Below are 13,109 nucleotides of genomic sequence, written 5' to 3'. Positions count from 1 at the left end.
GTTAGGCAGTTTAGACAGGTGTAACACTTACAGCTACCAGCTAGGTTAGCTATCTAACGTTACTTAGATGTCTAGAAATTAGGCCTAGCTATGATTCTAAATAAAAATCATAAAATAAGATTTATCGATATAGGCCTAGAAATAGAGTAATTATGTATAGACTCAACAAGATCAGATCAAGTCATTTTTTGTCACTCAATATATTTACTCGCATGAAATTTGTCAGGAAGTTCAATAATTCTAATGTTTATCTCTGTCCTCTATAGTTTGCAGAGCGAGCAACTGCCACTGCCCTGGTGTCCATCGATCCTGCTGAGATATGGGGGGCCAAAGAGAAATGCAGCATGAGATGAAGGAGAGACTTGGTGGGCGATGTCCCCCTCCCCCGCCGCTTCAAAGTCCAGATGGTGAGTAGCTGGTTATCCAAGAACACCTCTCCCATTCTTTCTTTCTTTGTTTCTCTCTTTCTTTAATTCTGGAATGTAAAAATGACCCTTGTCTGTCTGTAAGTGAATTTACGACTTTTCTTCTCTAAAGCCTCGTTTTAACAGAGCCTTGGACAACGTCTTGGTAGCGTACGGGTAATCTTCTTTTACCCTCCTGTTAACTTTTTTTTTTAATGTGTGTTTATAATTCCCTGCTGTTTTATTGTTTGAGGGTATGAATTTTGTTCTCAGGACGTCGCTACGTTGCTACAATAAGATTAGTGATATGATTTCAGCCATATGTTTCTGCATGTTGCCCTCATTTATTAAGACGGATAGAATTTGAGTTAAAGCTTTGTTTCTCATATTATATCACAACAGCTGACCCAGTGGTTAGTATAAATTTGCATTTGTGTAAGTTGTATATTTTTGTGAAACTTGTTTGTTAGACATGTTATGGTTGATGGTAGTGATGGTATGATTCAAAGGTCAAGATCAGTGGTCACTGTAGATTGGTATAACCAGGAATGTCCCATGGTGTCTTAATTTGATTGGACAGGTGAAAATTTGACAATTAATGAGATGAAATGAGAGGAGTAAAAAGTCAGGGCACAAAGTTGAATGCACTTTAGTATGGGAGGTCCAATGAGAATTTTATAAGAGCATTAGTAGTTGCACTGTGAGTGGAAAATATTTCCTTTATTCATTTGGCTTATAGGTCAGTCTGTAGGGTCAAAGTTCATGATCATAATGCTTAATATGAGTCTAACTGATGGGTCATTAAATGATACTTGTTGAATGTATATTTTGGTGACTGTGTAAGAAGGCAAAAACACTGCAGTAAGCACAGTAGAAATGCTCTGGTTGATATTAACCTTGGGTGGATTTCATACTTTCTGATCAGATCTACATTGATAAGTATTGAAGAAAGAGAAAAAGAAGGGAGGAATAATCTCTTTGAATCATTTTGTAGTTTCAGATGCAGTGTCAGCTGACACGGGAAAAGCCCTCATGCTGCTCCAGCCTGCCGATTTGCACAAGGATGTCATCCTCATCACCCTCCTCAAGGGCTGGTGTCAAGCTCAGATCAAGAGCAGCAGCAAGCGGCGGAGGATCTTTAAGAGGATGTTCAAGAAATTCAGAGAGCTGCAGGTCAGGTCAATCTGGAGTTACTCTTGTGAAAAGAAAAAAAAATAGCCCGTGTATGTGGCAATGTTTAATTTGTTATGCCTTTGCTCCTTAAGGGTCACTAGTCTTTCACTAGTGATCACCGTCTGAATGTAACTATATGTGAATTTATGCACTGGCTTAGCAATGCACCTGACTTATGCATAACTCAATCAGTAATCTTTTCTTCTTTTTAATGCAGTCCCCCCCCCCCCCCCCCAAGTTAAGGGTGACATAAGTTAAAGCACTTCAAAACCGAATCAGTTTATATTATTAGTCATATGTTATAGTCATATTATGCAACATGATGTTTGAATATGTTAATTAGATTCTTTTTGCGAAATCGCCTCTAGTTCAAAGCTCAAAGACCACTCAATCTTGGTATCACCAATTTTCTTGCCAAAATTTCAATTAGGAACATAATCAGTGGTACCTTAACTAATCTGGTATGTGTCATATAGCATGGTAAGGGTGAGAAGTCAATGTCATGGTCAAAGATTGAATTTCATTGAAATCACCTCCAGTCACAAGCTTGGATAATCTAAGGGGAATGTAATTTGTTGAGAAGGATAGAAATACATTTAGAAATATATTGGTCATGCAAAGGGGTTATTAAGATCAAAGGTCAACTGTAAAGTGCAGGGCAATTCATCTGTGTGTGAATGAAGGGTCATATTCATGACATAGTGAACATTTGAGAAGTTGGAAACATGCTAGTCTACATCATACTGCAGTTGAATTGTCATAGTTTATTTATGTACCAAGCAAGCAAGAAGATGGTGATGTCATACTGTGTGGTAAAATTTGTTGAAGTGTGTGAATTCACATTCTTTGTGGTGATGATACACACTTTGTTCACTGTAGCCTGTACATATGTACCACAAGAACAGTAGTTTCAGGAAAAAAAAAAACCAACAACAAATAAACAAACAAAAGACAGTCAGTTCTTGCCAAACCCAAGTCTATATCTGTTTGTCTACCCTTTTTTAATATTTCCTTTTCAACTCATCTCTTGCCCCTTTTATGCGTATCAGGTCATAGACCCAGCCTCGGCTGAGGCCATCAAGAGTTGCGGAGTACCATTTGGTCTGCTATTGAAGGAGCTTGTATCCCTTTCACTCTCAAGTGACAGTGAGGTAGGTGGAAGCCAAAACACACACACACACAAAAAAAAAAACCCCACAAATATTTAATTCTGACATACATGTATTTACACTGCATAACTGTAGCTTCCTGTAACAACTTTCCCATACTCCTTAGAGTTAGAATAGTCTGGGTGCCAGAGGCTGAACCTTGTTATACCATCCGCCCAATGTTTTTTGATGGTTTTACCCTATTTCGGGGGTGCTGAATCCAAATCTGGATGATGCAACTCTTACATCCTTGAGGGTTTTGAGATTTTCATGCACACATTCAGTCATCAGGTCCTACACACTGAAATATCTTTCAAAATCCATGTGCACACCATGCATCATTCACAAAAACTTAGATACAAACATATATTATAGTAACAAAGCACATGAAAACATACAGATATACATGTACCAAAGTTTCTTATAAAAAATAATGTATAAAAGTGATGAAGTATTGATCAGAACAAAATCCTTCAGCATTTTTTTTCTTCTGTTTTATTTCATTGCCAAAGTCAGAATGCATTTTATCCGGTGTTGTGGCTGGCCTTATTGCCGGTTGATATGGTAATCACAGATTGTGATATGCAGGCAAGATATCACTTGTTTGCCTTGTTAAAACCAAATGAGAATTTGTGTGCAACAGATGCCACAGTCCTTTAGTTAAATGACCAAGATGGGTATTTTGAAACTTCAGTGAGACAATTTGATACATGACAACACTTACACAAGTATGTTGCATATGATGATAAAATTTGAATCAATCACCATTGATTAGTGTCAGTAAATGAATTAGTGGAAAATTTCAGTTGACTTTGAATTTAGCTGTTTTTTGTTTCTGTGCTACTCTGCTTGCTGCAAGGCCATGAATCAGAAGAACAGATAATTTTGGAGGGGAATTCCCAGTGCTCTTCAATCAAAGAATTGAAAGCGAGAGATTATGAAGCAGATGGGTGAAGAAAACTCATACCTCAATCACAGAATTGTTTGTATTTCTGCCGTTCCTCTCTCTGCACCGACAATTTTCAGGATGTCGTGGACGGGCCAGGACGTGGGGCACTCCTACCAATCACCTACAGCCAGTGGATGCCAAGACCAGCAGCAGACCAGTCTCATTTCTTTCCCCAGCGCTACCAGGCAGACTTCATTGAACTGAAGAAAATTGGGGAAGGAGGATATGGCAGAGTGTATGAGGTGAAGTTAGCATTAGTAGGAGGGCATAAACATTTTGGATTCTTTTTTTGTGTGTGTATTTGTGTGTGTGTGTGTGTGTGTGTGTGTGTGTGTCATTTTTGTGTCTGCTTATTTTTGTTCATACAAATTTCATTGTGAAAATGAGCCTGATATTGAATGGAATTCAAGTAAAGAATTTCTTTTTTCATTTAAAAAAAAAAAGGTATGTGTGTGTGTGTCTGTTGGGAGGGGTATGGGCATTTTTTGATGAAATTGAATGAAAAGCCAAAATACCAAAGAGAGGAATTTTATATCACTTACACTTAACTTTACTTTACTCAATTTAATGCATTGCATAATATTCTGCATGTGTGCATGTTTCATCTACTCATATAATTTACACAGTTACTTGATATTACCTTGATATATAGATGATCTTTCGTGCAGGAGAGAACATACAAAATGGTCCACTCCAAGAGATGTGCAATGTTACTGAGGGAGATAACAAATCTCTCACCTTGTCTCAGGACACCCCCTCTCCCCCTAAAAAACAAGGATTGCAAACCCAGTGGTTTAAATACTCCATATATTCAAACATAATTTATTTTATTGGTTAAACTTCTATTCCAAGTGCCTGTAGAATAACACATGCATTGTATTTGTCAACATGATTTTTCTATGGTATACTTATTCACAGCATCAAGCCCACTGCTAGCTAGCTGAACTTATAGTTTGCGAGGTACGACTTTAAGCAGCTCACGTCAGCGTCAAGAAAATTACAACCAACTTCGATAGTATTTCATATACTTCCTGATGACATATTATGTGTATTTTCTCACCCACCAGTTTTCACTGATGTAATGTGTCGGCCTGACGTATAAATTTTGTGTTTGTTTATAAAATCATGTTAAATCTGCAGGTCAAACACAAGCTTGACGGGAAATGCTATGCCATCAAAAAGATCAAGATTACTTGCAAGGAGTCGAATTTACAGGTGAATATGCTCATTTCTGCGTACATATAAATGACGGAATATGTGTAGAGTGATAAGATATATCATCAGTGTAGATGTGCTGGAGTTATGTTATTGTTTGTTTGTTTGTTTGTTTGTTTGTTTTTGCCTTGGCCTGAGGGGTGGAGGCTGGAATTGGGGTTTGGGTTTTCAGTCATATATATATATATATATATATATATTAGTAGTGATAGTGGTAATAGAGCTGCCTAGCTTTTCTGATTCTGGAGGAGGCTCCCTTGAAAGCTGAATATTTCCTCTAGTCCTGACAAGAGAAGGAAAATGCCTCACTGGTTTGAGATTAACCTTTGCCCATCGAGGTGCATGTAACACACAGATTGCTCTTTGGAATCTCCCTCATATTGATGTGTAAATGTTGGCAGCCATGTAGTCACAGTAGAAGTTCTAGCAGTGAGAGTAGTGAAAATGATAGTAGTAGTAGCAGTAGTAGAAGTAGTAGTAGTAACAATAGTAGTAGTAGTAGTAGTAGTAGTAGTAGTAGTAGTAGTAGTAGTAGTAGTAGTAGCAGTACAGTAGTCAGTGGCTGCAGCCACTGCAGTCATCATAATAGTAATTGTAATAGTTGATAGTTATTGTTATAGTTATAGTTATAATTATAGTTATAGTTATATAGTTATAATTATAGCAAGAGTAACAGTGGCATCATCTCATCATCATCATCATCATTTTTTGCTATCATTGTAATCATTATCGTAGCGAGAGATTCAAACCCTGGCCTGTCTTAACCACCCCAACGTGGTCCGCTACCACCAGTCTTGGGTCGGCGAAGAGGCACACCGCAGGTCAAGAAGGCAGCACAAAAAAGTACTCTTGATGTCCAACCACCTTGACGATGATGACTTGGAGTAAGTGTGCTATTTCACGTCTTATTTTATCTGGGTGAGCTGCCGTATGCAAAGATACTCTTGGGGGCAGCACGAGGGCTCAGTTGGTAGCGTATCTGCTTTCAATTAAGTGGCTCGGGTTTGAGCATGGGTTCGAATCTAAGCGAGTCTAAATAAGCAATGTTGCGTGTTGTATCATCTCCTCTTGTAGAGGCAAAACACTCTGTCCCTCTGGTAGGACATATAATGGAGGTCTCTTGTGTGAGAGAGTCACAACCTGCACACTTAAATGATCCCCCATTATATGGGTCAAGAGAGGGACTTGGTGGGTAAAGAGAACTTAATGGGATTCAGAAACTCCTGTTGAAAGTCAAGAAACTTATCCACAATGCCACAGTGCCCCCACAAGTTAAAGACAGTATCAAAGATGTTGCATTGTCAAACGTTCTTTGCAGAGGAAGTAAATCCATAAAATAAATCGAGAAAAACATGTAATTCAGCTCATTTAACCAATGCTTTTAGTGAGCCTATGTGAAAAGGTCTTTACTTCCAAAAAGGTCATACATGTGAGAGTGGATCTCTTGATATCTCTACTCGGGTGTTTCCAGGTGAACTATAAAAACAGTTTTACATTTGTGTGTCTATGAGATATAAATGCCAGTCGGTAGTTTATGGTTATCCAGCAGTCATTTCACATACACATTTAAGACAAGAGTTTGCAAAGCTCTTCAATATGTTAATTGCATATGATTGTTTCTTTTATGTTTTTCATTGAACTCAAGGTCGAGTGAAGATGATGACACAGAAGAGGATGAAAATGGCGAGGAAATGAAGCGGAGTTTAAGTAACAATGTAAAGCGTGTTGCACAAGTGTCATCCCCAGTGATCAGAGAAATTGAATCCCCACCAATGTCTTTCCCAAAAGAGACCAAGTTTAATCATGCAGCAGACGTGAAAGAAAATATGTTTGAACTAGACTTTAAGGTCCCTTTTGAAGATGAGAGATTCAACAGTGATGAAACCGTGGAACAATTTTTTTCGGACACAAGTGAGCGTGCCGCCCAAATAAGGAAAGGAATAGCAAAACAGGAGTCATCCAAGAGTTCTGTGGGCTTATGGAATCCAGACACAGAAGAGGAGATTGGAATGGATCAGCTGGTGATATCCTCACTTAGCAGCGAGTGTTCAGGCATACAAGTGAAGAAGAGTACAAGCACCTTTAAAGAGAAACATGTATTCCGTGGTCAATCTTCAAGCATAAGAGAAGGCCAAGATGAACCAGACGTCAGCTATTTTGAGGAGAGTTTTGAAAAAATTGATTCTACCGAGATCAGCCATGTCATCACCAAAGGTTCCAGTCTTGCTTACGACGAGGCCGTCGAAGTGCTGTTCACTTCCACCTCGACCAGCCACACGATGACCAGTGTCCGCAGCACCTCCTGTGCCATAGGCGTCCCTGACCAGCCTACGACCGCCAGGAGCTATTACAGGTCTGTCAGCTGGGACGGCCAGGAGTCCAGTCCCGATCTCAGCTCTCGTGCGGAATCCCTGATGTTTAAGTTGACGCCTGTCTTGTACATCCAGATGGAGCTATGCTGCAGCACTCTGAGGCAGTGGTTGGACAATCGCAATGAGCATATCCCGGGTGCAAGTATGTATCCACTCAGCTATTAATGAGCTTTTGATTTCGGGATGGAAGACAAAGAGGATTTGAAGCAAAGCTTAAAATAGATCTGCAGATGTGCAAAACTAAATATCTCTCCATCCTGTTGATTTTTAGGACAGTTCCGAATTCTCATTTTGTCTGTAGACAAGACGGAACAGTTAGTGACTGCATGTTTAGGTACGACAAATGCATGTGAGACACCTAGACACTGGACAGGGGATATGAGCATCCCTGTCCCCAGAAGTCAAACAACTTACAAATCAAGATGGAGGAGGATCACCACGTTCGGTTAACTCTCCATCCTGTATGTCCTACCATACTGACTACCGTCCCAAATCAAAAGCTCCCTTTTGATAAAGTGTCTGCATGCCTACAGCGGCAGTCAATTCTCACAAGATTCTTTCATGCATATGAAATGCTATTTTGCTGAAGGAATAATGCTTTATGGATCAATCCTGTCTAGCATGTCTGTGTGTCCACCTGTATTTACTTTGTAACAATAGTAGTAAACTTGACAGTGACTTCAGGTATAACAATGAAATTTTAGTACATATATGGTCAACAGTACTAAAACGATCTGTTTGTTTGTATTCTAAAACCAAAGGGTCCGGAATTATGATCAAAGTCCAATATTTGTATGCCTCAGACCTAAAGGGTTCCAGAGGCTTTGTGTTTTCAGGTTGTCTGTCTGCCCATCTGTTCCACATGCCTTACCACGGTCAGGTAAAGACATTCAGTGGATTTTCGTGCTTTCTTGCTATCTAGTCCAGGTATGCTACAGGAGATGTAGATGCACTGATTAAGTGTGGTCTAAATCCCACAAGGTCATTGGTCAAAGGTCACTGAACTTGGGCTAACATTTATTTTTCAGCTGTATCTTCGTTTAGGAATATCTAATGGCAAACGCAGTGTATTTCATAAGAAGTGGAGGCATTTCAAATATTCCAATTCTAAGTATGCGTGCCAGTCAGATTGCTCTTCGTATTTTCTTTTGATATCACTTTATGATTAGTTTATACATGAATGTCTATCTGATACATTATCTTCAAGATAACTTTGATGCTGTGAATGAAGGTGACAATCAGTGCATTAGCAAGCAGATTCTGGAGGGGATGAAATATATCCACAGCCAGGGCATTCTGCATCGAGACGTCACGGTAGGTCACCTCTTTTCCCCGCAATCTAAGTTTGAAGTGTGTTAAACTGACATGAGAATCATCCTCACTGTATGTCTTTGTTCTCCCAGTCCTTTTTGATGAATCAGATTTAACTAAAATAGTTGGTAGACACATTGTTGTTTTATAAAACCTACCGGTGACAGATACAACATCCAACATTATGTTATATTTATAATGACCGGGATTTGTTTGCAGTAATCTGATCTGAGGACAGTGCAACTTAAGCCATGACTTCGGTCAGACTTCTCTCTGAAATACTTATCTTATCGGCAAATCAAAGACCTGTATGAATTTAGAAAACAGAAAGAAAAAAAAAGAAAGATGTGGACTTTAGCTGAAATCAGACCAATGTTAAGGAGGCAATGCAGCCATGAAATGAGAGTTGAAATGATGGGAATATTTATGCAAATGTTATTGATAGGCGCTATTGCATATTCTAGCTTAAAAACAATCTGTGTAGAGAATAAACAGAGCATGTCCAACAGAATGACCAAGAACACTGAACGGGGAAGTCCAAAGCACCCTGCCAATGTAAAGTGTTTTGGGGGTTTTTTTTTGCCTTTTTTATTTCATTATCTACTTTTGTCTTTACCTTAGCCTAAGAATGTGTTCCTAGGCACTGACAGTGGGACCAAACTTCAGGTGAAGATTGGTGACTTTGGGCTGGCCCGGGAAGATGCTGTCAATGAACCCAAGACGCCTCTGATAAGGAAACATCCACAGGAGAGGAACAGTAAAGGTTAGTTATCTGTGTGATTGTATCCTCGGGGGTTTGTCCGCTCAACACGATTGCCATTCCTTTTGCTTGGCACATGTTCAAAGAGTAGGTCAAGAGTAACTCATCTTAGACTGTGTTGATATCTAAGCATTGCCGAAAAATGATAAAAAAATGATTTTCACACACAGTGTGTGCAGGTGTATGTGTGTTTGTGTGTTTGTAGTAACTTTGCAATGACTGTTTAAAAAGATTATCAACTGCACATGTCTTCATCAAATGATGGTGTCCTGTTGTGTTCACAGATTGGTCGTGTGGATCATGCGAGCCAGACTGCTACACCACAGGCATTGGGACCGCAACCTATGCAGCACCAGAGCAGCTGGAAGGTAGTACCTATGACAACAAGGTATGACCACATGATTAATTTCATACAAGTGTGTCTTATGTCAAGGAATTCCCATCCAAGATTGAGGAAATATGTTGTGGTATCCAAGTATACAGCATGATGGATGCCATATAGTGGCTTTCTTGGGCTAGAATTTGATATATTGAGCTTGAATAAGCAGCTTCCTAGAATCATTAACTGTATACACCACATATTTCCATACTCTATTTTCGTAAATTTCACAAGTGAGGTGCTATTCGCATGTCAAACATCATACAAAAGTATTAACTGTGATCTGGACGTAAATGTTACATGCACTTGTACATTTCTCCGTTCAGTACTGTACTCAACAATTGCAAATTTATCCACTCACAAAATTGTTGGGAAGTCCCAATATGCAAAAAATTAAACTCACTAATGATATGGCATAAAATATAAGTGCTAGACATCTTGAAATTCTGACTTAAACAGATAATTTAGCTGTTCTCATTGACGCTTGTGACCCTTTTCTGTTTGTTGTCATCATAGTCTGACATGTACAGTGTTGGGTTCATCTTGTTTGAGCTCTACCATCCCTTCAGTACGACAATGGAAAGGGACATTTGCCTGAGGGAGCTGAGAAAAGGCAACATTCCACCTGAAATCAACAAGAGATGGCCCAGTGAGGTAATGGCTTCATCCAAATTGCAAAGATGTTCATCAACATATTGCACATACCCAGAGAACAAGTGCTTTCTGGATGTGTTTGAAATTTCAAAAAAGAAGTTTCTCCTCCCCCCCACAAAAAAAAAAAAAAAATTACAGTGTTGGTGAATACAAACATTTAAACAACAAGAACATGTGGTGAAAATGTACCCCAAAATAAACAATAGCATATCCCACTGTCATTCTCTTTTCCCCTCCCCCTCCCCAGCTAATTGTATGTCTCTCCAACTGAACATTAGTAGTCTACCTCTAATCGCCTGTCGATTGATTCAGTTTTATTGAGGGATCATCCTTTTTATTGTGCTGTCCATATATCTACCGATCTATCTCTCCATCTGTATTGTTTCTCCATACACCATTACCTCCTCCAACGTCCATGCTGTCTTCTCCATATGCAGCACACTGCCATACAGCAGCTAACAAGCCCTGATAGCAGCGAGAGACCCAGTGCCGAAGACCTCCTCCAGAATCTCTTCATGACCAAAGACAAGGTTAGTTGCTACTTTGATATACAAATGTTCCTCAAATTATGAGGCGGAATGCGTTTGGAACTCTGTGGTTCAGTGGATAAGACATTGAACTTTTGAACCAGAAGCCCCGAGTTCCTATCCTGGCTGGTTCCTGTGCCCCTCGACAAGATATCTTGCTCACGATGTCCCCCTTTACTCATGTGTATCATTGGGTACCTGGCAACACCAGGGTGGTAATAATGGTAGGCCCTTCTTAAAGAGCAGTGCTACTACTTACGATGCTCCAGTGGAAGAACATGACCATATTCCTTAGTCATGCTTCACTGAAAACAGTGAGAGCCCAAGAGAACTTTTTTTTCCCTCAGACACAAAATAGGAAAAATGGTGAAACATAGAACAGATGCTTTCTTGTGTGTATTTTTAGATACTTTATACAGCTGTATTACATCGTTGCAATCTAAGGACAACCAGCATTTTGATTCTGTACAGTGCACTCCCGTTATAACGAACACGGTCATAGCGATATTCCCGTTACAACAAAATAAAATTCAGGCTGCAACATTATCCGCTCTATGCTTTTCATTGTTTATTTGTTTAGTTATAGCGAAAAAAAAATGCCGGTCCCAAGGACTTTGTTATAACGGGAGTCCACTGTAGTAGGTAATGGCGAGGGACTATGCTAGGGACTCCACATGCTTGTGAAGGAGTACCAACACAGATCTGGATATATGGAACTAAAGCGATTACTGTACGAGCTGAAATTTTCGCGGTGGTTTTATTTTCGCAAATTTTGCGAATCGCCTTTGAACCGCGAAAATAACAACGCGCGAATAACTAAGTTCAGTTAGACCCTTGTAACCGTGAAATTAACAACATGCGAAAATGTCCTACAAGTAGCAATTCGCGAAAATATCTGTACGCGAAAATTTCAGGATTGTTAACTTCCACTTCTGCAGAAGTTTTCTTGTTACAATGTTCAGTGTCAGAAGATGTCTTCAGTCAAAAAAACAAACAAACAAACAAACTAGGCAATTCAATAATCTGTTGGATTTCCAAAAATAGTAAACAAGCTACGGTAACTTGAGATCAAAATCATTGGAAAGAGTTTGTAGAACTAGTTTACCTTTTGTCACACATGATTTTTGTGGTTCAGAAAATGTGACTGGCTACTAATGACTAGAATACTCGGGAAAGGACTTTGTTCAGTAGAGGTACATTTAACTCTTTAACATCCAGAAAACCACAGTTCCGTACTTTTGCCTGATGTTTTTGTTGTACCTTTTTTAATCTATTGTCAATGCTTCATAGGGAAGAGTCTTCAAATCTCTGTCATGTTGAATTTATACATGATTCTTGAATTGGCAACAGATTTTAAAGTGGAAGTGTACAAATTGTAACTCCATGATTTTCCTTCATATTTGATTTTTTTTTCTTTATTTTGCTTTCTGGTTTTGTGCAGATTAAGTGAATTAAACCAGTTTGATCCAATCCTTCTTCAATATAAGATATTCAGAGATCCTGTTTAATGATGACAAGATAATAATTTCTGCAGCAATTTGCTGAACTCTGATTAAATCTGTTCATTTTTTATGTTTGTGTGTGTGTATTTATGTGCCTCTTACAGGAGATAGCTGACTTGAGATCACAGATTGCAGAACTCCGATTGCAGATGTCACAGAAGGATGCTGAAAACGACCGCCTGAGGACGTTATTGAAGAAGCAAGGAAATAATGGAACCAACTGACACCTTGTCACAGATGTAAACAGTGTGCAATACCTTTTATGTGAGCATTTATTCCAGCAGAGATATTCTGAACCATGTTATTATTTGAACAGCCATGTAAGACAGTAGTTGCATTGTTGTTGTGTTTTAAGTTGTGCAAATCTTAATAAGAGAACAAACCGCAACTTGTCTTCTCATCTGCTACCAGGTGTGTATTAATCATCATATCAGGTTGAAACTCATGCCAGCTAAATCATTGCATTGATGATTTTTGTTTATCTTCATTTCGCACTGTAATTCATTGGGTGAAAATGATAACCATGTTGATGTGCCTCGAACACTATGGCTTTAGTGGCAACTTAACGCCCTGATTATTCCAAACCAATGAATTCTATACTGAAACTTTACCACTGTAGGGCGATGCAGAGTTTGTGTGTATCAAAAAACCGCAACAAGATCTGGGTCCAGATAGAACGGCATTCTAGAAGTTTCACCCTTCGAAAAAAAGAAAA

The 13,109-nt window shown here is 39.1% G+C and overlaps 1 protein-coding gene across 1 annotated transcript; it reads left to right on the top strand.

The window, feature by feature from the left end:
• Window positions 1-319: 319 nt before the first annotated feature.
• On the top strand, window positions 320-12,885 carry LOC140232712 (eukaryotic translation initiation factor 2-alpha kinase 1-like). The gene is made up of 13 exons (XM_072312829.1): window positions 320-407; window positions 1,399-1,577; window positions 2,627-2,728; window positions 3,752-3,916; window positions 4,815-4,889; window positions 5,625-5,773; window positions 6,535-7,403; window positions 8,469-8,575; window positions 9,194-9,335; window positions 9,617-9,720; window positions 10,228-10,365; window positions 10,803-10,895; window positions 12,499-12,885. Exons 1-13 carry the CDS (start codon window positions 320-322, stop codon window positions 12,616-12,618), a joined length of 2,331 nt encoding a protein of 776 aa, XP_072168930.1. The 3' UTR covers window positions 12,619-12,885.
• Window positions 12,886-13,109: the final 224 nt, after the last annotated feature.

Source organism: Diadema setosum, chromosome 9, assembly GCF_964275005.1.
Source record: "Diadema setosum chromosome 9, eeDiaSeto1, whole genome shotgun sequence".
Taxonomy (NCBI): domain Eukaryota; kingdom Metazoa; phylum Echinodermata; class Echinoidea; order Diadematoida; family Diadematidae; genus Diadema; species Diadema setosum.
This window is presented reverse-complemented; position numbering and strand designations above follow the sequence as displayed.